A 26,752-nucleotide genomic window follows, 5' to 3' on the forward strand; every position below is an offset into this window, starting at 1 on the left:
GGCAGAAATGAACCAAGTTGTTTACGTTCCAAAATAACTAAAATAGCGCTAATCTATGTTTGTCACCGTATAGTGTTGATGTCTTCTAACTAGCCCCCGCAACACCGATTTCTTCTCCTCAAAGGCGGACTTCCACACAGTGGTTCATCTAATTTTTGGTGAACAAAAGTTTCATCACATCCACGACACTCTTGAATTTTCCATGGCTACTCCCCTGAGCCCGAATCCAATTTAAATCCCCTATCATCATTCACAAAGCCAACCAAAGTAATAAACCTGCTTACTTAGATCAAAAACTCTTTCCAGCTGTTGTATTTGTGTGGGAAGCTACACCAAACAAACTCTTCTGGAAAATTCCAAACCTAAAAAAACAGAAAACAAAAAAACAAGCGTTCTACTCTTTTACTCCCACTCTCCGTAACATTCATTCCCCAACGGAAGATAACTTCAAAATGTTTAACTCTAATCTCACATCGCCTCTTCCAACCTCAGCGTTGCCCTTCCTTTTAGAAGATTTATTCTACAACCAGTATGTTGTTGATTTACATACGTGGTTTACATGTGTACATTTTGTAGAAATTCCCATCATCCAGTATTCTTCTTTGCAATTAATTTAAACATGTACCCCCCCTTGTACCATATCCTATCTCCTCATGCTGCATTATACACCTATTCTTTCAACCCTCCCCCATCCTTTGTTTAATCTGCTTCTCTAAACAGCATGTGGTGCCCTCCCTGCCTCAATGTAAAGGTCTCCCTTGCCACTCGGGACGAGGCACAGGGCATGGAAATATCCTGAAATACTACTACTAGTACTGCTACTACATCTACTACTATAACTACTACTACTACAACTAATAATAATACTACTAATAACAATAATAGTAATAGTAATAGAAAATATCATAGAAATGATAATAAATCAGTTATTTCTTCCTTACTGGATGAAACCAGTGCATTTGTAGTGCGGTTTCTGGGCCCCCCACGTCACTGGCTACAAAGAGTGCAGAAGGAGGCTGGTAAAGCCCTCCATAGCTAAGGGACAATGCCCACGCCAAGCCTTCTGAATCTGGGATAGCTCATCCGGCCATCGGAGAAAAGGACCCACATTATGTGCAACAAGTTATTGGAAAACATTCTGTAAGGAGGCTTTTAAGGTCTCCAACAAGTTGACCCTACAGAGTGAGGGGTAGGGAGGACAGGGACAGCCAATGTGTTCCAGGGCAGGAAGGTACTACCTCAAACTATCCTAGGACTGTAGAGGAACACCAAACATGTAGAGAATCTCTTAAGAGGTTCCTTGAAATTTATTGAAATTTATTGATTGATAAAGACCTCATCCGAGATCCGCAATATGTTAAAATAATATATATAGATTTCCAGTCCCATCGTATTTCAATATATCATGAAATTCTTTATAAGCTAAAAAGATTATTGTTCTAATCTTATATTTCCCTAAAATAGCTGGAATAACACTTTAAAAAAGTAAAAAAAAATTAACATACAGATTCATCAGGTGAGGTTCTTATAATCTCAATTGGATCCATCGTTATATTTTGTACAAATCGGTTTTAAAGATCGAGAGCGTGCATCAACCAAGCTGCTATTTGGACAGACAAATAGGACATGTACCAAATCTTGGATTCCTCCATTACACAAATCAGATTTGCCGGTTTTGTTAAAGTTTTCACCCCACCTCTTTGTTATATCTTAGTGTAGTGTCCTCAGTCTTAGCATAAGGATGCAACGCCTAAACTTATGGTCCAGTGTAAAACTCAAATATTTTGGGATGTCTTTATACTCCACCCTAGCTAACACAAGCTTGCAATGCGATAACTATTGACAATAAAGTTTATCCATTTCGTAGCTCAGCCTCGGAATAGATTTTTTCAAAAAGAACTTCAAGAGTTCAGAGTACCAACTTTGTAAAAGGTTCTTGGAGCATTGAAAGTGCTCCAAAGCGATCTCTAAATTTCGTTTAAAAGTGTATACACCTGGATCAGTCTTAAAAGTTTCTTGATGTATAATTGCTCTTAATGTACCATCAGGTGCATGTAGTATGTTGTAAGTCCATCTGACAAGGTTTGTCATAGCTCTCGGGTATGCGCTCACTACCCCTATTTCCAAACGGAGTGCCTGAACAGCAGTGACTTGGCTTGCAGTAGTAAGTATGCGCAAGAGTTTTCCCTCCTTTAGAACTGAAAAACCCCTAAAGATTTATAGGAATATATTCTAAACCATATGTTAAGATAGGGATAATCTTTGTTCAGTAAACTTCGTGGAGGGCTATAAAAAGTCACCTCCCAGTAGATACATACAACTTTTTTATAGCACTAGCATGGTACACTGTTTTTACTTCAGTCCATTGAAAATGCGAAACAGTACCAGTGGACTGAGAGAAAACTCTCCCTAAATGAATGTAAGTAGATTCTATTTCTACTGTAGTTCCTCCTTGTTCCCTGGTAAAAGGTATAGCCTTAAAGAGGGTCCTTTTAAGGAAGGCAAATGGTTTGTCGACCTACGACAATAGGGTGTGTGCGAGACCTTGTTCCTGTGCCCGGAAGCAGCCTGTGGGTGAACTGTGTGTGATAAACAATCCATCTGGGCCTGGAGTGGAATCTTAATCATTTCCAGTACCCCAAGAAATGGGAGTGCGCCCACCTGGTGGATGTGTAGTTCTGAATATGCCTCCAGATCAGTGGACAGAATTGTACTATGTAATACAATGTTAGCGGTCATATTAACCTTTGACCTTTCCCCTTGCAGCTCGCCTGGTCCTCTGGCCTATCATCACCGGGACCGTCCTTGGGTTCCTCCTCGCCGTGGTACTAGTCTTGTGCCTCTGCTGGGCTCTCTGTCCAAAACACAGAGGTAAGTTAATATGTGAGATGCTGCAAACGCAGCCTGTGGTATCCGGCCTCACCAGTCACAGACTGGTGAGGGTGGCAGCGCTGTACTGACGGTCTCAAGCTCTCTTCAACCAACAGTCCACAATCCCCCCCACCCCCGAGACCAGTGACACTGAAGGAAAGCATGAAAAAGTCCTTTTTTTAAGTTAACAAAGCTTTATTAAATAAAATACAGATGTACAGAATTATTCATTACTCAGAAAGGGAAATCAAGCTATGAATATACTTTTAACCAGGAAGGCAAAAATAACTGATACTTAATACAAAAGGAGAAGTTACATCATAAGCATATTAAATGAGATCATACTGTGCTTAGAACGTTGCATTTTTTGGTATTTTGTGTATTTAAGAAAAAAGGAAGAAAGTAGAAGACAGAAGAAGAGATGGAAAAAAAGAAAGAGAAAAGAAATACTATATATTGCATATCTGCACATGTAGCGCATATTAAGTCCTTTATCATATAATGATTAGTTCAAATAATAAAGTCATGTTATTAACAATTTATCTCATATAACAACAATGGCAAATGATTATATAACATATTTTAATTAATAGGAAAAATAGAAAATCAATTATGGTGGCGGGAAACCATTGTGGAATCGCTGGGAGTTTTACTCTTTGCATTTAAGTAATGAGTAAGCGGTGACCAAAAGACCTCTTAATTCATCATTTGTAGTGTAGATGTAGCTGCTGCTGTATCGAGTCTATGATGAGAACAAAGAAGATTCTACCAACTAAAAGTTCTGAATGAGTACACAATATTAAACATATGTGAGTGGAGGCCGTGTAGCTGACTGTGCCTCCTTTCTTCTGAGGAGTTCATGTGCAGACCTTAGCACTCACACACATTGTGTTAAAAGAGTAACTTTGGACGTGTGATTGAGGCAGCAAGACTCCAGCTTGAGAAGGGACCTGGTGGCAGCCATGAAGAAGGGGAGGGGTTGTATGCAAGTGTCAGAGGTCGTGAGCAGTGAAGGCCATCACTCTCACCCTCCTGTGTCTGGTGACGTGCAAGCACTGAGCAGATGGAAGCCTCTGCAGGTGTGAGAGGTAGGAAGACTGCAGCCGAGGATAGCAGGGTGTTGAGGCATGCAGAGACTATGCAAAACTTTACAGGGAATCATGAGCATAGAAAAGGTAAAAGGACAGGGCTTTAAGTGGGATGAAATAACGGGGAGGGGGGTCTGTCAAAAGGGCGTGGCCAATGTAATTAAGGGTGTGGCTTAAAAACACATAAGATAAAAATCTGTGCTTAGCATAGTGTGCCGCCCGACTTCTATTTTTGCTGTTTCTGTCATTGTATCCAGATATATCATACAACAAGTAACATCATGCCTACAACAAGTCAGGACTATTGGCTTTGTCAATGGCTGTTAGTTGCATAAGATAAATAAGCAGCAACTATGGCTTGTTGTATATTGTATTGAAAATGCTTCTACTTAAAGCCATGGTGACACCACAACAATGTTGCTGCTCCTGCGTTTCAAAAAGAGCAGGGAAATTCAGAGAGTACATGACTCTCTTTAAAGGATTTCCCTTCCCCTACAACGCTCGCTTGGCATGACGTCATGCCGTAACTTCTCCACTACTGAGAAGTGAGAATGCGCACATCGATCGATGTGCCTGCTGTCACTGCAGCCCGGAAAAAAAGGGCCACTTGTGTCAGGGCACAAAACAGAGCCCTGTTTTGAGGTCCTCTTTTAAAAACTGCTGGTGCCCAGTACCGTCAGGACCAGGCCCACTTAAAACCCTGTAAAAGGACAATGCTATAATGAGAGGCATGGCAAAATCTCAGGGGTCCTAATCCAGTACTGATACTCAAACATAATTGTTAACACATGTTGTTTTTTATTAATTAGTTCACAGCGGCACTTTGTATACGCATGGAGATAGGGGGGGTGCATGTAATTAGGAGTAAGAATAAGTAGGAGTAGGAGTAGGAATAGGAGCAGTAGTACATAGACTAAATTAGATGTAGGAGTAGGAGTGGGGAGAGGAGTTGGCATAGCGGCTAGGTCAGTCAACCTCAATCTGGGGAACCGGGTACGAGTCTCTGCAATGATGCTGAATATCCTGGGATTCTGGGCAAATCACTTAATCTCCCCATGCCTAACAAAAATGAATGCAACTGGTGCTATGTAAAGCGCTCTGATACCCGATCCCGGGTCAAGTTTGGGTATATAAAACTCCGTAAAAAAAAGAAGTAAAATTAGGCATAAGAAAAAATAAGGGCAGACGTAAATAGAAATTAAGTGCAGGACTAAGAATAAATGACTGTAGTCAGAGTAATTATCATAAAGGGAATTGCCATAAAGAATATTTAGGATTAGGAGTAGATATTAAGCAGGAGTTTGAGTAGGCAAAAGTGGCAGTACACATAGGAAAAAGTTCAAGTAGAAGTGTGTGTAGGAGAAACCAGATGTAATGTTAGCTGTAAGTGTAAGTAGGAATAAGAAAAAAGAGTAACAATAAGTAGCAATAAGGTTAGGAGTAAGCAGAAGTAATAGCAAGTATATGAGTACAATTTGAGGTAAGTATAGGAATGTGAGTGGACAGATGACAATTTATGAAAGGTAAATTAAAAAAAGTAGATGTGAGAATTAAAAAAGATAAGAGCAGCCCGTGTGCAGCTGCTGGATCCTCAGCAAAAGTTTGTACAGTAAAAAGAAATGTATAGGAAGTTCACAGGTATGACTGATGAGGAAGCTGTGTAGGAGCTGGTGGAGATATGGTGCTGACCATGCGGAAAGGTAGTGTGGGGGAGAGAGACAAAGGGAGAGAAAAGTTCTGCATTCATATGGAACACTAGAAGTAAAAGTTCATCTCTGGGAAGATACAACTCATTCAATCCCATCAAAATGGTGGTCAATAGGAAATGCTCCAGGATTGGGACAAACACATGTACTGGGAGAAAAGGCAATGGCGTAGGTGCATCTGAGTAAATAATAAAGCCATCCAATAATGAACAAGGGGCCACCCAAATCCCTTTCTATTAATTTTTTTGGTGTATTGTTGTTAATAAGTCTTTAACAACAAACAACTGAAGCTATTTGCAGGAAAAATCAAAAAAATAACGTTTACAGAGTCAGTTGCTTATAGATGTATCTTTTCATGTATGTGGACAATATAAAGACAGCCCACTTCATCTCTTGGATGCTGGCCCCTTCCTGTTTTGCCGTCAAATGTAAACAATGGTTCTCCAAATACTAAATGACTGACCTATAAGCTGACAAAGGATGTAAATAACACTGACAACAAAGTCAATGGCTGAAGGAGGTTGACTAAGGTGACCGCTCTATGGCAGCCGTTAAATGATTTTCTATTTATCGCACATGATAAAATCTGACTTCGCCAAGTCGGAAGTTATCAGAAGGAATAAATGTCAGCCAATTATGAGTTTTTAGGGAATATTCTGTATTATAGCACTTAGTGCACCAAAATTCCACATTTTCTAGTAATTACAGGGAATGTCAACCACGATAACAGGTTTGACCTGCCGATATTTATCACAAAACCCATAACTTCCATACGTGCCTTAACAGAGGCTACTACACATATTGCATTTAACTGAGCCACTCATAATGAGGGCCTATGTGGTGAGTGTGGGCAGGCCAAATGTGAATAATACCTCAACAGACCGATGACTGAAGGAGGCTGACTTAAATCCCCATGTATATATGTTTATGTATATTATTTTATCTGGGAAAATGTATTCTTCTCAAAAGATCTGTCCTTTTTCATGATCAGTGACAGAATATCGGAAACACAAATATCGTGAGGACAGAATATTGTGTCAAAAATATCGAGGACAAGAATATTGAGAAGGTAACTGCAAGTAAGTAAGTATCGATTTACTAATCTTCACTCCACATCTATGTAGCTTGTATATATATATATATATATATATATGCACAAAGTGAAGCTCTTTCTTGTAATTATCGCAGCCGCCGTCACAGCAATGTCGGAAAGAAGCCACGCCACTCCAACGTTCGTCATGGGCCAAAAAAACTATTTATTAGCAGATATATATATATATATGTCTATATTTGTCAGCTTGAAGATATATATATATATATATATATATATTGCCTGAGAGGTTGAATAAAATCTCCCTTACTGCAGCCTGGGGTCCGTGTCTTCATTTCAAGAAGCTGGAGGTCATGAAGATTGCGTTGTATATATATATATATATATATATATATATATATATATATATATATATATTACCAAGGACTCGCTGCACACACCTTGATGTTAGTTGCAGTTTCTTTATTTCAAAAACGTGACAAACACCTACGCGTTTCGAACCGTAGTTCCTGTTCACGGTAGCTTGTATGTGTGGTCCCTTCATTATTTCTATACATTTCAGCCTCTGAGCACGCCCCTGATTAGTTGAGGCATGCTGGGACATGTAGTTTTAACTGATATTTATGCCATTGCATTTTTATTGATGTCGCGGGTTTTTGCAGCATTGGGGCAATGTTTAGCGTTACTGCATGAAAAGCGTGTCCCCAGTTTACTAGGACTATAGCGCTTTGTGACGCCCGTGATTACACGGGCGTATATAATCAGCTCTCTATTTACCTGAGAGTTGATTGCAATGCGTAACTATATGGGCAACGTCCATTGGACAATAAAGGGTGAGATTCGCGTAGCTTGGAGAGAAAGAAACTCCCATAGCTGTGCCACAGCATTGTTTATAGATGGTTTTGTTGAATAAAAAAATGTTGTTGAACAGACACAATGTGATCATTTCCATGATCATTTTCGAGTGTTCTCTCTGGGTGATCGGTTGTTGGTCCAAAAAGTATTTGATCGCTGTTAGTCCAATCTCGTGGTTTATGGATGTATACAGCGATACCACATCGATGGTCACTAACAAGTAGTCTGTCTGCCATTCAGTTTCCATTAAGGTACGAAGGAAATCGCCCGTGTCCTTTATGTAGGAGCTTAATGTTGGTACAAGTGGAGCTAAAAAGTAATCCACATAGCTGGATACGTTTTCATAGAGGCCACCACATCTAGAAATGATGGGCCTTCCAGGAGGTTTATTGAGGGTCTTGTGTACTTTTGGTAAAAAGTAAATGGTCGGAATGATTGGATTTTCGACCATTAGAAATTTTCTTTCCGTATCCGTGATTAGGCCTTTTTCGTACCAGCCCTTCAACTTGGTTTCAAGGTCATGTTTCATAATTTCAGTTGGATTTTTGGTTAGTACTGTGTAGTTGTTGATGTTTTTCAGTTGTCGCATAGCTTCCTCTACATATAGTTCTTTTTCCATGATCACAATATTCCCGCCCTTGTCCGCAGGTTTTATTTCTATTTGGACGTTATTTTTCAGGCTAGATATTGCTTGGCGTTCGCCTGTAGTTAGATTTTCTTTTCTCTTTTTGTTGTAGTTCTTGGGCATTTCTTCGATCTCATTTGTAACCAGTTCATAAAAGATATCAATTTTATTGCCTGGATAGAGGATCGGACAAAATTTCGATTTCGGTTTGAAATCTGTTGGTTGTTGTTTATTAGATTTAATATTCATTTCATCTAATACTTGGGTGTCTGTAATTTCAGCTTGTTCCATTTCATTTGCCAGTTCATAGGCAACTCTTAACTGTGGAACTTCGGAGGTACGATATTCTGAGTTCATATTGGCTGAAGCGTTCTCTTCTGGCAGTTTGGTCTTGCTAGTTGGTTTCTTGGCAAAGAATTTTTTTTATTTCAGTTTTCTTGTGTATTTGTACAGGTCTATCTTGGTTTCCGTCGTATCATGATGAGTTTCAGGACAAAAGCAAAGCCCCTTGTTTAGTAATTTCATTTCTGTTATTGGTGGATTGTATTTTGAGAGATTTATTACTAGATTGGGGGTTGTTATGGAGTGTTGTCCTACTTCCTTTTGATCGTGCGGGCTCTTAGGTTGTATCTGCTTCCATCCGCGTTTGCTGCGTCTTGTTTTGCGCTTGGATTTCCTGGAGCTTGGGCTCTTCTCCCTCTGGATCGGTTTCGGTATTGACCTCGGCCCCTGCTGCTGCTTTGTGGTGTTTGCTGCACGTGATAGAGCAGCTGTATTTCGTCTAACAAAGACATTCTACGAAGACCCGGGCGTCTTTGTTCGCCCTCACTGAAATCAGATTCAGATCCGCTAGTTTGTTCACCAGGTGTCAATGTTCCCGTTGCCCACTGTTGTTTATAAATGTCATATTTTCTGGCAAAGGTTAGAATGGTGCCATATTTGTAGTCATCTTGATCCCTACAAAATTTACGTTGTTTGCGGTTCTGTACATCTTCTTCATGGTTATCTAAGTTTTTTTCCATGTCACTTCTTAGTTTTTTAATTGTGCCAGATTCCTCATTTCAAGCTGTTATTTTCGATTCCACTTCCGCAATTTTTTTATGTAGTTCTTCGACTTCTATTCTTCCATATTTGATGATTATGAGCATCATGTTATTGGAGCACCCCATGTTGTTATTGCCCCATTCTTCAAGCATTTCAGGCTTGGTGTCTGGGTGGTTAGGCAAGGTAAAAATACGAAGACCTCTTGGTACCATCTTGAGTTCTACATATTTCTCTAAAGTTAGGATTTCCCATTCTCTGCAGATTTCTTTCCTCATTAGTTTTTCCAGTTGTGTGAATAACATTTTACAAGTAGTTGGGATCGATTGTGGTGTTGCAGCTGTTTCATCTCTATTTTCCCGCTCTGTGTCTGTTTGGAAAATGCTTTCTGCTTTGGTCGCTCTTTTAACTCTCCTTTCCTCCATTGCTTGTGTTAATTATCACAGTCACTGTATACTGAGTTGAATGCGTTTGTAAAGGCGTTGCAGGGCACCGTTTCACTTAGACTGATGGTTCGTTTGTTAGAAGGTGGGCTGTGCAAGTAAGTCTCTAATTCTTATTCTTGTTGAACGTATGAATTGCTAAGCACTCGACACTTTTCACTGTGTCTTCCTGACTTTGATGTTTGCCAGAAGCGTGTCTCTTACCTGGGAGACTCCCGGATCGCGCAGGGTCCTCCGGCTCGGCGCGTTCGGCGCTCAACCTGGTGTACACACGCTGCCGTTGTTTGTTCTGCTGGTTTCCGTGGCGTTGCAGAACAGCTCCGCTCGGCGTTTCTTCTCCGCGGTATGTCGGAAGACGGGCTCTCCGCTGTATGTGATTACTGCATACAAGTTGTCCTGTCGCAGCAGGAGCGCTTGTCAGTCGGTGCCAGCGATGGGACCAGGGCAGTGTCCCAAGTTATGAATTACCAAGGACTCGCTGCACACACCTTGATGTTAGTTGCAGTTTCTTTATTTCAAAAACGTGACAAACACCTACGCGTTTTGAACCGTAGTTCCTGTTCACGGTAGCTTGTATGTGTGGTCCCTTCATTATTTCTATACATTTCAGCCTCTGAGCACGCCCCTGATTAGTTGAGGCATGCTGGGACATGTAGTTTTAACTGATATTTATGCCATTGCATTTTTATTGATGTCGCTGGTTTTTGCAGCATTGGGGCAATGTTTAGCGTTACTGCATGAAAAGCGTGTCCCCAGTTTACTAGGACTATAGCGCTTTGTGACGCCCGTGATTACACGTGCGTATATAATCAGCTCTCTATTTACCTGAGAGTTGATTGCAATGCGTAACTATATGGACAACGTCCATTGGACAATAAAGGGCTGAGTGCCCTACATCCCCAATGCTTGCAGCTGCTCACGACATCTACATTTTAACATAAAATGTTGGCAACATTTAATTGTCAAAAGAAATATAACGATACATAACTACACAGTACTAACCAAAAATCCAACTGAAATTATGAAACATGACCTTGAAACCAAGTTGAAGGGCTGGTACGAAAAAGGCCCTTTATTGTCCAATGGACGTTGTCCATATAGTTACGTCTCTTGGATTTGTGGGTATACACATCGGAATATTGTTTCGATTTAGACTGACATTTATGTCTACTCTTTGTTATATCCACTCTTGGGTTAGTGTCCGTTGGAGATCCACGGACTGGCCAGGACTTAATAACCCTTAAATAATATGAATTTGAAAATGACGTCATGTATTATACATTGATTGTGCCGCACAGTTATTTACCTTTGTACATACGATGTCTGTAGAGAGCATAACGATGTTGATTGTACCATTCCAACATGTCTGCCAAGCTTCTTACACTTTTGCGTATTAGTCCTATGCTTATGTTGTTGGTTTGTTTTTGATCACGCTGAAACTTATGTTTAAATACCGGAGTCACTTGTGTTGTGGTACACGTGAACAAGGCTTCTATGCTGAAACGCGTTGTGTAATAAACTGCCCATATTACACTCTGGATTTGTTTGTCTGATTACCTGAGAGCGCAACTTTAACCTGGTTTCTTTGGAATATATATATGTATACAGTCTGCCTCACTCCCCCACGCCACCGACCCAGCTGTGCCGGCACAGTGCACTCTGGGAGTTGCAGTCCAACAATTGAAACGGACTCAAAACTAGGTGTGTCGACCACATTAGGGGGAGGAGCGTCATTGCTGAACGTATACAGAGAGCAGGTGGGAACATTTGTGAGCTTCACATGCTGCAGTGCTGGGCGCTGAAGAAGGCTACACTAGCCGAAATGCATTCGCCGCCATTGCTGGGGACTGAAATAAACGAGTTGTCTGACCTGCATTCCCCTTGGCTTTCCGCGTTCTTCTTTCGGAGGGATGGTTGTGGTGATATATATATATATATATATATATGTATATATATATGTATATATGTGTATATATATATATATATTTAACAAGGGCTGCAAGGCCCGAAACGCGTCATGGTCGGTTGTACGAGAAAAACCTGCAAATAAAAAAATCAGTTCCTGAAGCTTGTGGTCTGTCTCCTGCTTCGCCTGTTCTCGCAGATTGGAGGTGGCAACTTGGAGTTTCTGCACATATATATATATATATATATATATATATATATATATATATATGCGCAAACTCCTAAGAACGCCACTTCCAGTCCCAGCGCAACCCAGGAACAGCGAGGCAAGCAGGAGACGGACCACAAGTCAAAATTCACAGGTCTTTTATTGCAGGAAAGGTTGGTAGGCAAGAGGGCAAGACGCGTTTCGGGCTTACAAAGTCCTTGTTCACATATATATATATTGTCAAGGTACATATTTGTGGAGTTATATATAATACAACTTTATTTACCCATAGAAAGTGACTTACAGGATTTTCTTGTCCTCGATATTTTTTACATGATATTCTGTCCCACGATATTTGTGTTTCCGATATTTTGTCCAAACACCCCTTTTTCAATAGAGCTAAAAGAAGTATAGGGGAAAAGTCAGTGCTAAGAAGTCACAGGAATAAATGTTGAAAGACTGATGTTTCCGTGCAAATTCACCTAAATCCAATAAAAACATCATGATCAGACTCCACTGAGATCTCACCTCATGCCCGCACTCTGCTTTCTTGAGTATCTATTATGTCAAGCTGGTCTGTAAATAGTGCTGTGGAGTAATGGTCATCATTATCATTATCATTTGAAAAAATGCATGAGTGGCAAAGGATGACCCCTAGAATATTCTGTCATTACTATTAACACCTTCAACAAAGGTTTCCCAATAGAGCGCAGGATTCTAGTTGGAATATTCCACTCTCAAGATAGTTAGAAGTCTCATCTTAAGTAGCTTATGATCCCACCATAAAGTTGTACTTTTCACTGTATTCTGAGGCAGGAGCCAATAGAAGCCTCAGTTATGTGTTTTATGTGTTCTCTCTTGTGAATATTTGCTACTAGATCAGCAGCAGCATCTTGCACAACATGGACATTTTGTAGATGTTCCTTTCTTATTACAAACACCAGAACGTTGTTACTGTGTTTCTCATTGTTGCTCATCATTGTCTAGTACATATTTATCTTTAGAGTGGTCTCACCGTACTGATTGCATGCCATGCCGATTTAGTGGGTGGCTGGGACATGCATGATGTATCGACATGGTTTCAGACTAGATGTGCCTGCTAAGTTGGAAGTTTGTGGTGGAAGACAGCTCAGATTGGAAGCACTTGATGTGAGCGAGGCTCCTAAGAGGGATGTTAAAAGATACTGCATAAAGACATCAGCAGGGTCGTAACTTAGTCAGTGAGATTCGGGGGGGGGGGGGGAGAGGGTACATTTCAAATTTCCAAGACTAAAAAACAATATGCCGAAGGGTAGAGAGATTAGATGAACCAAGACTTGGGATACACTATTCCCATGAGGAACAGGTACAATACTGATTTGTATTAGGTGGGACTCTGTCTAAGTTCCTGCTAAAAGAAATTAACAAATTAAAAGCTTTTAGTGAAATACGGACAAGAGAAAAACCAACAAAGGTATAGGAGACCAAACTCAGGTCCCCCAGACCCAACTTGCAGGCAAGGAATGCATTTGTTTGGGGGGTGTCACACCCCAAACATCTCCCTGAAGCTTCTCCCCTGGACATCTGTGTACTGGAAAGAGAGCTAGGAGCCAGAACACTTCCAAACATTACTTTCCAAGGTACTGAGCAGATGTTTACTACTCACCCTATTAACCTTGGGTAAAGGTTGGCGGGAGCCCAGCATGAATTACATTGCTGTATTGTTGTCTTTGTAGCCTGTATGGTACCAGTTAATGGTTAGAAGATTGTTTCCAGCCAGGAGCTTGTCAGCCCTAAATTTTAAACCCATTATTACTGATTATGCCCAGGTTAGTGGTCATTTTTGATAATGTATGTACCCGATACAAGGGTGTTGCATAGAGGTTGGTTGGAAGAAAGGTACAAACTCATTTCAAAATAGCTATTCATTCTTTTGTTAAAATATCTCTAAATGGGTTTTGTCATATCAGTACACTGGTGATTGCCTGGAAAAAAACAGTTTTAATGGTATGTAGGAACATCAGGTGGTCAGTGACTCCCACATACTTAATCAATCAGTACATTTCTAAAGGGCATGGCTATTCAAAAGATGTTTCCCAGTGCTGATAGTGAAGGAATGGACAATATGCCCCTACAGCAGAGGTCTTCAAACTTTGTTAGGCTGAGCCCCCCATCTAAACATTTTACATGTCAAGCCCCCATACTTGGAAGCTGGTACTCATTGATAGCCATTCCTACCTGCAGAGTTCAGGTCGTGTATGGCATATTAATAAAGTAAGAGTGTTTAGTAAACTAAAGTGTTTGTAGTGCCTGTGCTTATTATATAGCTCGAATTAAAAGTATCCAAGAAAAAATGTGCACAAAAAAAAATACATTGGTACTTTATTTTTCTCATAAAACACATAATTTAGCATAGATTAGTAAAAACACTTTCAAAACAAATGTGAGGGGTGTGCCTGTTTTTCTCCACAGAGATGGTCAATGTGTGGATGGATTCTTGCTACTGCCATCCTTAGGTTGTACTCCACTTCCAGTCTTGAGTGGTACCTAGAAACAGGATTGCTCACAACATTTTGTAATATATTTTTTTGCAGTTTTATATAGCCTGAACATGATCCAAAAGTTTTAGAGCACTTTACAGGAGTATCTTTTACATTACACAAGCACACCATCAGTTTTGTAAGCACAGGGAGATTAAGTGATTTTCCCAGAATCAAAGGGCGTTGAGCAGACGCCAAGAATTGAACCTGGTTCCCCAGGTCCAAAGTCATCAGCTCTGGCTGTTGCGCCACATCCTTGCCACTAGACAAGATACCAGAAAAAGGGTTCCGCAAAACAAGCTTTTCGACACAATTGAAAAATGTTATGTTGAGTATGTCCAGGTGTTGCCATGCCAGTCGGAGGCCATCCACAGTTTTCCAGGATGTTCTAGGGGATCTCTAGATCATGCATACATGTGATTATAAGTGATTCAAGGGGATATATACATCTAGCTAGCAGAATCAAGAGTCAATTTGTTGGCATAGTTGGATAGTAAAGAAGATCACTTTCCAAAGATTCAGAAAAAGCTGCACAAGAAAGCATTTAAATTTGATCTATGAAAGAAGAGAGGGCAGATGGCAGGTATACTTCACAATATTTGTTATATTAGGTTTGTAGACTCGGCTCTAGGGATTGGAACAGATAGGCAAGCACCAGCGACTTTAATCAAGGTCAGATTTATTTTCTGTAAGTCACTGGTAAAATAAGTGAATTTTCCCAGGATCACATGATCTTGAGGCAATGCCAGGACTTGAGCCCAGGTCCCCTGAACCAAAGTCATCAGCAAGTGCATTAATGCCACATCCGCTTCTCCTCAAAGCATCCAACGTTCCCACTAGTAGTAGGATGAAGGGGAAAGGACGGAGGCTTAAAAAAAATAAAACAAAACTCTTACCTGCCAGAGAAGGGAATCCTCAGGAAGGATACACGTGTTGTAAAATGCTTGCAGTGAAAGGCAGTAGCTGCAAGGTTACAAACTAGGATAACCTTGAGGGGGAAGGGTTCAAGAGCGAGGTGAAGAGAAGGAGCCAGATCGGAAATACTGCAACCACAAGGAACAACCCCGAGACAAAAGGCAACAGTGAAGAAATGCTGCTTGGTCAGCAAAGTAGAAGTATTTTGCAACTTTATGCATGCAAAATTCACAGCACTTTCTGGCATCTGTGCTGTTGTCCCTTTCAATCGAGGAACGTCTGTGCTGGCGTCAGTGCAGTGCGGTGCTGGTAAAACTACATGCTGACAGTCGGTTCTGAATGATTACTACAATCAAACAGCCCTAACCCAAGATGGGGTTATAAAACACAGCCAGCAAACGTATTTCTGATGAGGGAAGCAACAATGGAAGGTGAAGTGGTGGGCTGAGTCCGTGCCTCCCTGAGTGAATGCTGCACCCCCACCCCACAGTTTGGAGACCTATGCCTTTAGTGTCTGTGCCCAATTACAGAACTTTTAAGTGCAGCTATATTGAGTACATGTGCTGTGAGTTTGTCATTACGACCTCCACAGCTCTAAGATGGCTTCCCTGAATGCTAAGGAGTTTGATATCAAACTCCTCAGCATAATAACTCCACACTGATGCCAGTGTTGGATGTATTCCAAAATGCACTCAGAGGACATATTTGAGATGCTTCCTGAAAAACGACCAACTAGACCAGGCTGCCACACACAGACATGTTTCTGACACTCTGAGGTGGGAGCCCTTGTGCTCTCTTGGGTCAGGAACAAAGCCTGCTCGGAGTGGAAGTGCCTCTCACCTACCCCCAAGCAGGAACATCATTGTAGTATGTAATGTATTTCTTATATTTACTCTGTGTTACTTTATGGAACGTTTTACATGTATTCTACTTTGTGTTCTTAGAATACTGCTGTAAGAATGTTAGTTCATTACGAGCCTGCTTCCCTTGATTCCTGGTCGTGGGTTTTACTTACTGGAAATAAATCTTTAATTTACTATTGATTTGCGCTCAGCGTATCACCAGATTCCCCTTTCTAAAGAGTCAACCTTTGACAACTTTTGTTACACCTTTTGGTGTTTACATGTATAAAAGACTTCCCTTTGGGCTTGCTTCCGCAGCTAGTATTTTTCAAAGGTTAATGGATACCATTTTTAATAATTGTCCTGGAATTCAAGCGTTCCAGGATGACATCCTGGTTCATTCTGAATCTCTTGATCAACACTACATTCTAATGGAATATGTCCTAAAAACTTTACTTAATTATGGTCTCACAGTTAACAAAAAGAAATGCCGGTTTCTAGCAGATGAAGTTGACTATTTAGGCCACAATCTTTCTAAGGATGGTATTAAACCTAAGTCTTCCCTGTTAGAAGCCATTAAGAATGCTCCTTGTCCTTTAGATAAAGATTCTCTGCGAGCGTTCCTAGGATTAAGCGAGTATTACGCTCGTTTTGTCCGAGGTTATGCTCTAGTCGTTCAGCCTCTCAGAGACCTTTTGAAAAAACATGCTAAATATGTTTGGTCTACTGATTCACAAATGGCTTTTGATTCAATTAAAAATATGATTCTCTCTGCTCCAGCCATCAAACCCTTTTCTCATGGGGTACAGAGTATCATTACTGTTGATGCCAGTTCCCGAGGTTTGGGAGCAGTCCTGAGTCAAATGATTAAAGGTGAAGAATGTACCATTGCCTTCGCTTCACGTTCTTTAACTTCTGCTGAGGCCAACTATAGTACCATTGAGCGAGAGGCATTAGCTTGTTCATGGTCTGTAGAGAAATTTCGTATGTATATTTGGGGAACAAGATTTCAATTGTACACAGACCATAAACCCTTAATTTACATGCTTGGGGAAAGCTCATCCAATAGAGCCTCCTCTCGTTTAGTTAGACTATTGGCACGTCTACAGGAGTTCAATTTCGAAATTAAATATTTGCCTGGTGGAAAAAACATCAGGGCAGATTGTTTGTCACGCATTCCTTTACCTACTCAAGAATCTGTCAGTCCTGATCTGGAGTGTGTCTTTTCAATTGATGATGCCCTTCGAGATTTCAAAATTACTAAACATGATTGGTTGCAGGGCATGGAGAATGATTCTTGTCGGGAAAATGTTAAACGTTTTTTAATTAAGGGTTGGCCTATGGATAGGAGTATGTCTTTGGAGGAGAAACATTATGCACAAGTTGCTTCTGAGTTGTCTGTTTCGGGTGATATTTTATTCAGACAGGACAAGTTTGTCCCTCCTTCCGGCATCAGACAATCTATTATTTCCTTAGCTCATGAGGGTCATCCAGGCATGACAGGTACTACTAATAAAATTAAATCCATTTATTGGTGGCCTGGTATTGATAACCAAGTTAAGTTGTTCGTCAATCAATGCCCTCAGTGTTTATGCTCTGACAAGCATTGGAAATTGTCCAATTCTCCTCTCATTCCCACAGAATGGCCGGAAGGTCCTTGGAAAAAGATTGCCTTGGATTTCTCTGGTCCATTTTCTGTTTTCAATCCTGAAATTTTTTTTTTAATAGTTGCTATTGATTATTTTTCAAAATGGATTTATTTTTCTTTTGTTAAAAATCCAGATTCCTTTTCGGTTATTTCTTTCTTGAAATCGTTATTTGTCATCGATGGTACTCCTCTTGAAATTGTCTCTGACAATGGTTCACACTTTGTTTCAAATGAATTTAATGCGTTTTTAAATAAATTGGATGTAAAACATACTCTTGTTCCACTGTATAGTCCTTCATCAAATGGTTTGGTTGAGAGAGCAAACCGTCTACTGAAGGATGCTGTTCAAACTGCTTGCGCCAACAGATTAGATATCTCTGATTTTCTTTGTGAAAAAATCTGGAACTATAATTGTACCCCTCACAGTACCACTGGAGTTTCTCCTTTCGTTTTACTTCGAGGTCGTGTTCCGACTTCTAAGTTAAAACCTTCTTGGTTAATGAGAAATTCTCAGGTAAACATTGATTTACCCAAAATTCGTGAACATGTTAAGGAGAAACAAAAACGTTACAAAGATCATTATGACAAACGTATGAATGTGGCAGAAAAGTCTCTGGTTACTGGAGATTGGGTGATCATAAAAAAACCTGTGAAAATTTCTAAAGGTCAATCTAAATTTTCTGCTCCTGTGAAAGTTATTAAGGTTTCTCGTACTGCTGCTCTATTGTTTGAAAGAGGTTGGTGGAACAAAAATGCCCTTATTAAAATCTCTGACCAACAGGCAAAAATTATTTCTCCTAACAAACAGAATTCAGATTCTTTTTACAGTTCGAATTCTGATTGGTTTGGGGTTGGGGATACTTCCACTTCCTCTCCCGTTGCCTTAAATCCTCCTGTAATCATCTCTCCTGATCCTGCCCCTTTAGCTCATGGTGATTCCTCAAATGTCACTTCTCTCCCTCAACCTGTTTCGGTTGCTGATGGTACGGGGGATGGTATGGGTGTTGGTTGTAGAATCAGATCTGTTCCTGTTAGACTTCATGATTATGTTTTGAATTAATCATTTTTCTTCTTTTGTAATTTCTCTTCTCTGACTTTTGTTTTATTGGAGGGAGGATGTGTAGTATGTAATGTATTTCATATATTTACTCTGTGTTACTTTATGGAACGTTTTACATGTATTCTACTTTGTGTTCTTAGAATACTGCTGTAAGAATGTTAGTTCATTACGAGCCTGCTTCCCTTGATTCCTGGTCGTGGGTTTTACTTACTGGAAATAAATCTTTAATTAATTTAACAAAGACTTGGCTTCCTTGAATCAACCATACTCCAATCATTCAGGGCAGTGACCCTCTTCCTGCTATTTATTATGCTGACCTGGGCCTTTCCAGATAGTAGAAATGCCCCATCCCTTGACCAGGCCTCACTTTTGGCTGCAAGGTCGGCTGGAAAATTAGTAGTCAGGAGAGCTGTGTCCCCTCTCTGCCAGGACCACTCCTAAGGTGTTCTGGACAAGTCCTTAGGAAACCCTCCATCTTGAATGACAGGATTCTACCCAATGAGGTTAAGGGATGCCCCCTCCCCAAAAAGAGGGGACCGGCTTAGGGTTTAGTCACCCTAGAGGCAAGTAGCCCATTATTTAGGGGCACCCCTGGACCTTGATCCTCACATTCCTGCGACCCAAGAAGAATAGGGCGAAGAAGACGCTATGCAGTCGATTCTGGAAGATGGCTCCTGATTTGGCCCCAGCCCTACCAGCCTGTCTCCAGCTCAAAGACCTTCAAAGAAGACCCCTCCTGTCAGGTGGCCAGCAACTTCTAAGAACTCCAAGAAGATTGCCACTCTTCAGCAAAGACCAGATCTCACTAGGACAGCAGCCCTGTCCAGAGAACTCCATCTTCAAGGCCTCCAGATCCAGCCGGATCTGCTACCCCTACCCACTCTCCGCCTGACACCCCGGCAAGAGTCTGAGTGGTTTACCTGTCTAGTGATGTCTCCGCAGGAATCCAGACTTCGACTTCATCAGTGGCTGACCTCTCCTGGACCCCACGAAGTCGCCTACAGCCTCAACATGAAGGGTCTCAAGGACCGGCTCCGGTGAAGAAAACCCAACACCAAAAGGCACCCCTGCATCCTCAGCCCCCCTACTTTGGGACGGCCACCCAACAGTGTCCAGCAACCCTCCAACTTATCTTCTCAGCCGGTGGTCACCTTCATCCAGCCTCCTAATCCGAGCCTACAGCCTTTGTGCGACCGAGATTCCCAGTTGAAACTCATTGGGTCCCAGACCCTGATTTGCACCCTGCACCCCCCTGTGCTCACCTTAATCCCTAGGGCCCGTGCCCTGAAACTGTGGGTACCTACCTACAATCCGCACCTTGTTCAGTGCCACTAGTCTCCATAGATCAACATTGGGTTCAGTGACTTCTGCACCCGTCCGCCCTAGTCCCGTTGGTAGTAGAGTACCTACCTTAAGCTGAACCTTGCCCAGTGTTGGTCTAACCCCAGAAGACTGAAAGAGTAAGTCCTGTATTTACCTGTTAAAGCATATACCTGTTTTCCTCCCATAGGATTGCATTGCATGTTCTCCTATTGCAATCAATTACCTACTTTTTCATTGCTAAGTTCTACTGATCTACTTTGACAATACAAAAGTATTTCCACTACTGTAAAGCAGTTTTACTGCCTTGGAAACAATTTGTACTGCATTTTGAAAAGTATAATTCCTATTCTTGAAACTATTACTTACCAGCATCTGGGTTTCTCTTGGTTCTAAAATAAACTAACAAAGTAATATTTTTTTTCAAAACAATTGGTATTGGATTCAGTCTTTGAGTGTGTGTAACCATTTCTTGCCTGAGTGTGTACAGCAAATGCTTAACACAGCCCTCTAACACGCCTAACTGCTCGAGCACACTACCACAAATAGAGCTTTTCGAATTCTATACTTAAGCCTCTGTGCACACTTTACCTTACTTTGGTAAAGTATACACAGAGCCAGCTTCTTACAATATGCAATATAAAAAAGTGTGGTGGTCTTGCATGTCTATGACTGGAACAGGTTTTCAAATTATAGGATTAAGTGTTAAAGACTATTTTACCTGTTGAATTTATATTCTTATTAATTATACAGATGATAGCCATTACTGTATAATACTCAATTGATATCCAGTTCTCAAATCTATGGTTGCACTTCTAGCACGATACCATTTACTGGAACAACATGTCCTGATTATCAAACCTTTAAAAAAGGATGTCTTAAACTTTCTTGAGAACTAACCCTGAAAAGATGCAATGCATTTTCTTCCACAAATCTAATGATATTCACCAACATGTCAACTGCTACCTGACCCGCCCTCAATCACATTCTCACACTCACAGCACATGAGGTAAAGTGTCTGCGTCTCTAGTAGAAAACCACCTTACCTTGCCTGCTCATATTGCTCACACGGTATCTAAGGCAAGATCAACACTTTAAAAAGTTGAAGCCATATCTGCCACCTCTTGAAGTGAGGCTAATTGCTCATGCTCTTGCTGTTTGTTGCACTGATTATGGAAACTCAACTTTGATTGCACTGGACAAAATATATACTTAAGCACTTTAAATCTGTTCTTTATTCTGCTGCTAGGCTGGAATTTAAGACAAATAAATATTAACATATCACGCTAGAGATCTGGACTGGCTCCCTGTTAAAGTGATGATTAAGTTCAAAACCACCTTTATTAACTTCAAAGCACTTCATGAAAAATAACCGGAATGTCTTCATAATTCACTAAACATCTACAGCCATTCCTTCTCTGCACTGCCCCACCTGTTTAGAATTCTATGCCAGAAAACATCAGATGTACCATGGACTTGCTTTTTTTTTAGAAATAACTTGAAACACATCCGTTTCATTTTCATATGTATGCTTAATTTTTCATTCTGCAAAATACTTTTCCTACTCCCCAGTCATATGTCATGCTGGTTCTATTCAGATCGTCTAGCTTAAGGTTTCCTGGTCTGCTTCCCTTCCTGTCTCTTCAGCTCTTCCATTCATACTTCCTTCCACTAAATAATGACCTGCTTCTCAAGGGACTCAAATTACCATCTCATCCTATTCTGGGCCACCACCTCTCACTTCCTTTTGTGCTTCATAGTTCTCTCCATATCCCTGACATCCACCTAGTGTCTTCTTGTCCCCTGAGCCTTTCCCACTTCCTTCTGCTCCTCTTTTCTATTCATTGCTGTCTACTATGTTTTAGCCTTCCATGGTCTTCCTTACTTTGGCTCCTCCCTCCTGCCTGTCCCTTCATCCCTTCTCAGTTTTACTTTCTCCTATCTCACTACTACTAGCTTTCTCCAATGTATGCTCATTGCTTCCTTCAGTGAGTATTAAATATGCATGTTTTGTTCCCTATGCCAGTCATGGTTTCTAACTCACTAGTTATTACTTTAACTCATACATTGTAAGAAATTTCTCTTAACTTGTTATTTTTTAGGTAAAGCGTGCTGACACCATTTGGTTTATTCTGCGCTATATATTATAAAGTAAAATAAACAAATAAATGTCTCTATGGAATTACCAGTCCACTCATCACAGCTCATAAGAATAGAAGGTAATACGTTTTGGTGTTTAAAAAAGGAACTTGAACTTTCTGTGTCCATGTTGAGGCAAATGTATATCTGGACTTGAGTACAGATCTTGTATATCAGACACTTACGAAGTGGAAGAAAATCTTATAATGAGAGATGTATTACACTTCAGACTTGTAATCTATAATTTAATTGGTGATCAAGCACATTTATCATGTATGTTAGAAAGATAATTAGGGTCAAAATACAAGAAAACTAGCGACTGATAGAATAACATGTCCCCCAAGGTAATTCGCTATGGGCTCCTTCCTTTAATTTAACTTGATTACAAGACAAGGCAAGGCTGGCATAGGCAAAGATACAGGTCCGATAGTAAACAACAGAAACGAAGAAAATTTAATCACAGTACTTTAGCCAACTTACAAGGTCTTCAACTCAGATTTTATACGTTTGCAGGAGTAGTCCTCCTAGAAGGACTACCAGGAAGTGAGACAGCAGGAGACTATGAGACATTGTCACCTGAATGAGGTAAAGGTGACTTCCACTTTAGAAAGTTGTTCACATTTGACTTTCAAACTATATATACTAACACATGCTTGTGATAAAAACTATTGTTACAATAAACATTGAGGGTTATGAACCATGATTGTCTGCTTTGGGAGCCTCCATTGCAGTTATACATGCACAGAGCAGGATGGATGATTAGGCAGAGGAGGGCTTTTTAGAACAAGAGTGGTATGGGAATTGGATATCACAATTCAAAAGGCCCAATTTAAATTCTATCCCCAGAAGGAGAATCTATTTTTAGTAAAGTGGGCACTGAGCTGTAATTTGATCCCAAAGTGACTAATCTTCTGCCACTATCTTATGATGCAATAAATTAAAAACATGAATATTTGTCACCCGAGGGAGGTACAGATCCACTTTCTGATAATGGGAGCACACAAACTGCAGATCTGGCATACAAATGAGTGAGAAAAAACTACTGAGGATAATGCCAATACATCCCGTCCTTTTTCCATTTTAACTACAATTTTCGCTAATACTACCATCATAGAACAAGATGATTCACCACGCTAATGTCTCATCTGACTGTCATGGGAGCCATAACAAGGACCCTGGGACCATGATGCCTACTATGGAAGTTGATTCTACCACAATTGACACTCACTCCCAGGAAGTAAAATACATCTCCGATTCACTCAAAAGCATTGCCCAAAATGCATCATCAGCAGTGAAAACAAGCAAATTGCTAGAATATCTCGTAACAGTTTTAGAACACCAGTCAGTGGTTGTTGAGAAAGGTGAATACATTTGGCTGATCCCCTTAAGGAAATTAGCTGACAATTACAGATGTGGGGATAGATACAGGAATAATACAGGAAATATTTTACAAGAAACAACTGATTCCATCTCATCCCTCTCTACGTCTGTGGTATTTCCTAATCTATCTCCACGGTATATCTCTGTAAAAGACAATGGTGTTATTTTGAGCAAACCAGTACCCACGTAGTTAATAGAGAAGATTTTCAATGGCGTGTAATAAATGCAAATAAAAACATGTAAAAGCCTAAACACATGGGAACCATATGGGATAAACAAAAATATCCAGTTACAAGGATTTTTCCATGTTTTAAATCATCACGGGTGAATATTAATAAAGACAATACTAATAATTCAAAATGAGCCCAACTGGATACATAATTTGCTGTCATCAGGATAATCAGATCAAAGTAGTTTTTATGAGAGGTTATGTAACACCAACCCCCCTGCCCCCCCCCAAAAAAAGCTATCAAACTGTAGCTAGTGGGCTTAATGGTGATATAATACATGCAGTAACAACTGAATTTACAGATTAACAACAGCAGGAAGTTAACATAAATATCTATCGTAGCAGTTCCAATATTGCCATACTAGTGGCATCAGCAACCCAATGGGTGACAGAGCTGCTTCATGATATGCAAAGTACCTGCATATCGTGAGGCTACACTGCCATCCATTGGGTCGCTGATAACACTACTGGGGCATCCTCGTGAGATTTGCGCTAGAAATCCATTAATGGTCTTGATTTTCAATGGAAGTTGTAACTATTATATGTGAAGAAAGGAGAATACAAAGCTTTTAATTTGGATGGCCGAGTCATTGCATGATATAAACTTCATCATATTGAGAGAAATATCTGTTTAAGAATCATTCCAAGCCCCATCCTATCTAAAATACATGTTGAATACATCACATTTGAGAAAAACGATTTATAATTATCAATAGAGATCTTGAAAAACCATTGGGTTATGATGAATTTGTGGACTGACATGGCAACCAGGTAAATTTTTAAATCTAACACCATGTGGCCAGCATGTATGGGTCCTGCACCCAGCCCTAAAAGTGAGATAAAAAGCCTGGGTGCTTGGTTGGACCATAATCTTACATTTAAAGTCCAAGCCAGGAAGACAGCTGCTGCATGTTATGGCATGCTAAGAATGACACGCAAAGTGCTGCCCCTCCTACCTGATCAAGAAAAAAAAACACTGGTCCTAGCGTTTATCATCTCCAGGATAGACTATGGTAATACCTTTACTTAGGCGCCCCAAAGTCACTCACCACAAAATTGTTGATCGTACAAAACACCGCCGCAAGACTGCTTACGGGAACCCACAATCGCTGCTCGGCAAAGCCGGCACTATGTGCCCTCCACTGGTTACCGGTGCAGGAGAGAATTCATTTTAAGGCTCTGTGTGTTGCTCATAAGACTCTAGGAGGGAATGAACCTCCTATCATAAAAGCCATGATTCACCCCTACAAAGCCAACCGAAGCTTCCACTCTGAGTTGTATCTTGCATCGGTACCTAGGATTAAGAAGGCCAAAAGTGGTGGCCGACGTTTCTCATATAATGCCTCAAAATTATGGAATAGCCTGCTGCTGCATCTGCATAGGTGACCTAACCATTTCGCATTCCGGAAACAACTAAAGACGTGGCTCTTCCCTTAGCCTGCCTGCCAACTCTAGTAACCGCTACAGCGCTGGGATGCTCCCGGGTAGCCATTCGCTATATAAAAACCATTTAATTCATTCATTCATTTCATGGTTTAATATATATACCCTAATAATATTAGAATTGCTACACTTCGATCATTACGTTAACCTCCTATTAATATTAATCTGCTAATAAAGAAAATGTGTGTACTGGTAGTGGAGACTCTGGTACCGGGCTATGAATATTACTATCCCTAGATGTATGCATTTACAACTGAATCTACATCAAATCTTAGTTGGAAATTGGCCAGTGCCTTTCAATCTACAGCTGATGGTAGGGGAAAAGTGTATCTCATGGAATTGTGTCTACATTTGTATTAAATTCTAGTGGAAATAGTGTGGGTGACTGCCCTCAAACTTTAAAGTTTAATCCCCAAACTCAGACTTATTCCATGATCATTCCCATAGGGATTTGCCCTTAGTCACAATTGGGCCATAACCTGCTGATGCTTAGGCTCTAAATACTAATTATTTATTGAATCAGCAAATAACTCATGTTTGAAGGGATAGATATGACACTCTTAACATCATTTTATAACCTCAATTGTGCTTTTAGCGACTTTTTAATCAATCATAAAGAAGCATGGACTGTTTTCCACATGAAATAATAACAACTAATGGTTCAAAGGGATTTCGGAATCTACTGAGAGAGCTATAAAGGAGCCCAACAGAAGAGGAGACTACACCTAATTAATTAAAGTTCATATTTAAATTACAATAGATCAGAGTCATAAATGTATTACTTCTTCCCGATCACCACATGCAACAGGCCCTTATGGAATTTATTTTGCCTTGGTTCAGATTGATGCGAATAACTGGGCCAAAATTATTTTGCCTTATTATAAAAACATAATTCAGACATCAGTCCATTCCCCCTGCTGGAATGGATTAATTTTACAGCTGCTCTACAAGCGTGTTCCCATATCATAACTCAGTAGCTATAGACTAACTGCTCTTCTTGAAGCGACAGTAACACCTTTGCTACGATAATACTGTTGGCCTCGTAGGCATGGGTTCACGAAATCAAGTTGATCAACTTCACACAAACAGGTTTTCAAACAGCTAGTTCTACATTTAATAACAGTTATTAACAAATCTGTAAATGACAAATCAAAGAACCTAACCAAAGGGAAGGGCTTCCGCTAAATGTGCGAAACAACGCCACAAAACTAAGAAGAGAAAATTCTCTTCTTGAGTCCCCTCACTCCCCAAGGGGTTGCCCCTCAGTGACATGCTTCATCATTGGGGCCATCCCAGACAGCTACTGTCTGGGGCATGCTGCAACTTGGGGAACTACATAGGAGCACTTTTTGTGAAAAATGTGTAGTGCAGTGTTTGGGGGAGTGGTGATGGTGATGCTAAAAATAGCTAGCTAGTGAGTGATTTATTTATTCTTGCTCCTAGTTGGTATGGATAAAAAGGTGT

At 40.5% G+C, this 26,752-nt stretch overlaps 1 protein-coding gene across 2 annotated transcripts in view; it reads left to right on the forward strand.

Annotated features, from left to right (window-relative positions):
- LOC147715161 (immunoglobulin superfamily member 1-like) overlaps positions 1-26,752 on the forward strand; it is a 235,359-nt gene that overhangs the window by 200,548 nt on the left and 8,059 nt on the right. The window contains exon 8 of one of the 2 annotated variants that reach the window (XM_086923634.1): positions 2,767-2,871. The exons of the other annotated variant lie outside the window; for it this stretch is intronic. Within the exon in view, the coding sequence (XP_086779760.1) occupies positions 2,767-2,871 (105 nt within the window). The remainder of the gene's footprint in view (positions 1-2,766; positions 2,872-26,752) is intronic. 2 annotated transcript variants of the gene reach the window in all.

The sequence above is a fragment of the Lissotriton vulgaris genome, chromosome 5, assembly GCF_964263255.1.
Source record: "Lissotriton vulgaris chromosome 5, aLisVul1.2, whole genome shotgun sequence".
Lineage (NCBI taxonomy): Eukaryota > Metazoa > Chordata > Amphibia > Caudata > Salamandridae > Lissotriton > Lissotriton vulgaris.